At 40.4% G+C, this 2,758-nt stretch overlaps 1 protein-coding gene across 1 annotated transcript; it reads left to right on the top strand.

Annotated features, from left to right (window-relative positions):
- Nucleotides 1–26: 26 nt before the first annotated feature.
- LOC131030714 (laccase-4-like) lies at nucleotides 27–2,073 on the top strand. The gene is made up of 5 exons (XM_059216313.1): nucleotides 27–175; nucleotides 282–526; nucleotides 629–757; nucleotides 863–1,834; nucleotides 1,940–2,073. The coding sequence occupies exons 1-5, from the start codon at nucleotides 30–32 to the stop codon at nucleotides 2,071–2,073; spliced, it is 1,626 nt and encodes a 541-aa protein (XP_059072296.1). The 5' UTR covers nucleotides 27–29.
- Nucleotides 2,074–2,758: the final 685 nt, after the last annotated feature.

Here is a 2,758-nt window from a genome sequence, read left to right as displayed (position 1 = left end):
TTCTTTGTTCTAAATATCCACAGATCCAAATGACGAATGTGACTCGTCTTTGCACCACGAAAGCTCTCTTGACTGTCAACGGGCAATATCCGGGGCCTCCAGTAGTTGCTCGAGAAGGAGATCGCGTGGTTATCAAAGTAACAAATAATGTTAAAAACAATATTAGCATACATTGGTATCTCTTCTGCTCCCGCTACTCAGTTATTTACTTAATAAAAATAATATTATATGCTGATGTCCCTTTAGTGGGTGCACCTAATGAATTCCTATGAATCGCTCAGGCATGGAATTCGGCAGCTTAGATCTGGATGGGCGGATGGTCCTGCTTATGTCACTCAGTGTCCAATTCAAACCGGGCAAAGTTATGTGTACAAGTTTATTGTCAAAAGGCAGAGAGGAACACTGTGGTGGCATGCCCACATCTCATGGTTGCGAGCAAGCATACATGGGCCCATTATCATCTATCCCAAGAAGAATGCTTCTTACCCATTCCCTCGCCCACACCAGGAAGTGCCTATTGTTTTCGGTATGCCCTTCAGTACTCGTTGATAATGTGTTGCCATTGTACGTACATAGTCCTAAATTTACAATGAAAATACTGCTGTTGATAATGTGTTGCAAATTGCAGGGGAGTGGTGGAATGCAGACACTGAGACTGTTATCAATCAAGCAATGCAAAGTGGTGCGCAAGCTAATGTGTCAGATGCATATACCATCAACGGGCTCCCTGGACTTATGTATAACTGCTCTACCAACGGTGAGGGCGGGGTATTAAAATGGATGAAACATAACTAGACTGGTCGCTATTGTTCATTTGTTTAAATGTAAATGTAACAAAGGTTTCCTGTGTTGTGTAATGCAGATACATTCAGGCTCAAAGTGAACCCTGGGAAAACTTACCTACTGCGTATAGTTAATGCTGCACTCAATAGTGACCTGTTTTTCGCAATAGCCAACCACACATTGACTGTGGTAGAAGCGGATGCTGTGTATGTCAAGCCTTTTCAAACCAATGTTATTCTCATCACTCCCGGTCAGACTACCAACGTCCTCTTGACAGCTATGTCTCAGCCACCCAATGCCACATTCCTCATGTTAGCAGGCCCATTCGCTACGGGAACAGCAGCTTTTGATAACTCAACCAGTGCTGGAATTTTAGAGTATGTAACTTCCAATGCGACAGCAGTTAATTCATCCTCATCCTCTCTTCCTATGATGAAACCGACGCTTCCAGCCCCCAACGATACCTCCTTTGCCGCCAATTTTAGCCAAAAGATGAGAAGCTTGGGCAATCCGAAATTTCCTGCAGCAGCTGTCCCTCAGAAGATGGATAAACAGTTCCTATTCACAGTCGGGTTGGGGCTAAATCCGTGTCCCCAAGGACAGACATGTCAAGGCCCCAACGGTACCAAATTTGCAGCCTCCATTAACAACATATCCTTCATTCTTCCCACCACCGCTCTTCTTCAAGCATACTACTTTAATCAGTCCAATGGAGTTTACAATACCACTTTCCCTGACAATCCGCCATTTCCTTTCAACTACACCGGCACGCCGCCTAACAACACACAGACCCTCAACGACACCAGAGTCGAAGTGCTTCCCTTTAACACTAGCGTACAGCTAGTTCTGCAGGACACCAGCATTGCGACCTTCGAGAGCCATCCTCTGCATCTGCACGGCTTCAACTTCTTCATAGTGGGTCAGGGTATGGGAAACTACAATGCAAGCACTGACCCATCTAACTTTAATCTGGTGGATCCTCCGGAGAGAAACACAGTTGGAGTTCCCAGTGGAGGTTGGGTGGCTCTCAGATTCCTAGCTGATAATCCAGGTATTAATATCATTACGTAATGTTAGCTTCAATCGCTCATCTGGTTCAAAGATTTGTGCTTCTTTCGTATAAACATATATCCGATTGTATGTATGTTTTTTGCAGGAGTGTGGTTCATGCATTGTCATCTCGAGCTGCATACCAGCTGGGGATTGAAGATGGCGTGGGTTGTTTTAAATGGAAATGGTGGCAGATCTCAATCTCTTCTTCCTCCTCCCAAAGATCTTCCCCCCTGTTGATCATTCATCCTTCAATTAGACTATTCAATTTGTGCTTCCTAAAATCTGACTGCATCCAATCGTGTGCTGGTCCAAAGTAGTTTGCAAACGATCGATAAAGAGAAACATATCAGTATATTTGTGTATCAATAAGTATGCTTTGGAATATATCAGTGATGAGACCTTGGTTGAATTACTATGACAGAGACATCTCCACATGGACCTTTCAAAAGTGAAAGTGCGAAGGTAGAATTAAAATTACAAGTTTTGCAGAGAATTTCTAACAGTAAGATTCACATTTCCTTATAATATACTTATTTATTGTTGTTTTATATGGTTGAGATTTTCAGCAGTATATTTCTTCATTCGAATACTTAATTGAAAATAATGTTGTTCTGTTGCAGATAGTTTAATCTTAAATATTATCTTCATTTTTCAACATCTAAATAGTCAATTAATAAATAAGAAAAAATGTATAATGAATCATTAGAAAAATTACAATTTTGTTATTGACAATTTAGTCTATTTTGAAATATAGTAAGATTTATAAGAAACTTTTAAAAACACATTGATATCTATCGTTTGTAACCTTTTTCTCATGATTTCTGTCAGATTGTTATCTGATACTACCTCATTTTGTACTAGGACTAGCACTTTTCTGAATTAGTTTTTAAGTGCATTATAAAAAGTTAAATTTAATTAAATA

This window comes from Cryptomeria japonica, unplaced genomic scaffold, assembly GCF_030272615.1.
Source record: "Cryptomeria japonica unplaced genomic scaffold, Sugi_1.0 HiC_scaffold_1577, whole genome shotgun sequence".
Lineage (NCBI taxonomy): Eukaryota > Viridiplantae > Streptophyta > Pinopsida > Cupressales > Cupressaceae > Cryptomeria > Cryptomeria japonica.
The sequence above is the reverse complement of the archived record's forward strand: the minus strand, read 5'-3'. Positions and strand labels throughout refer to the sequence as shown.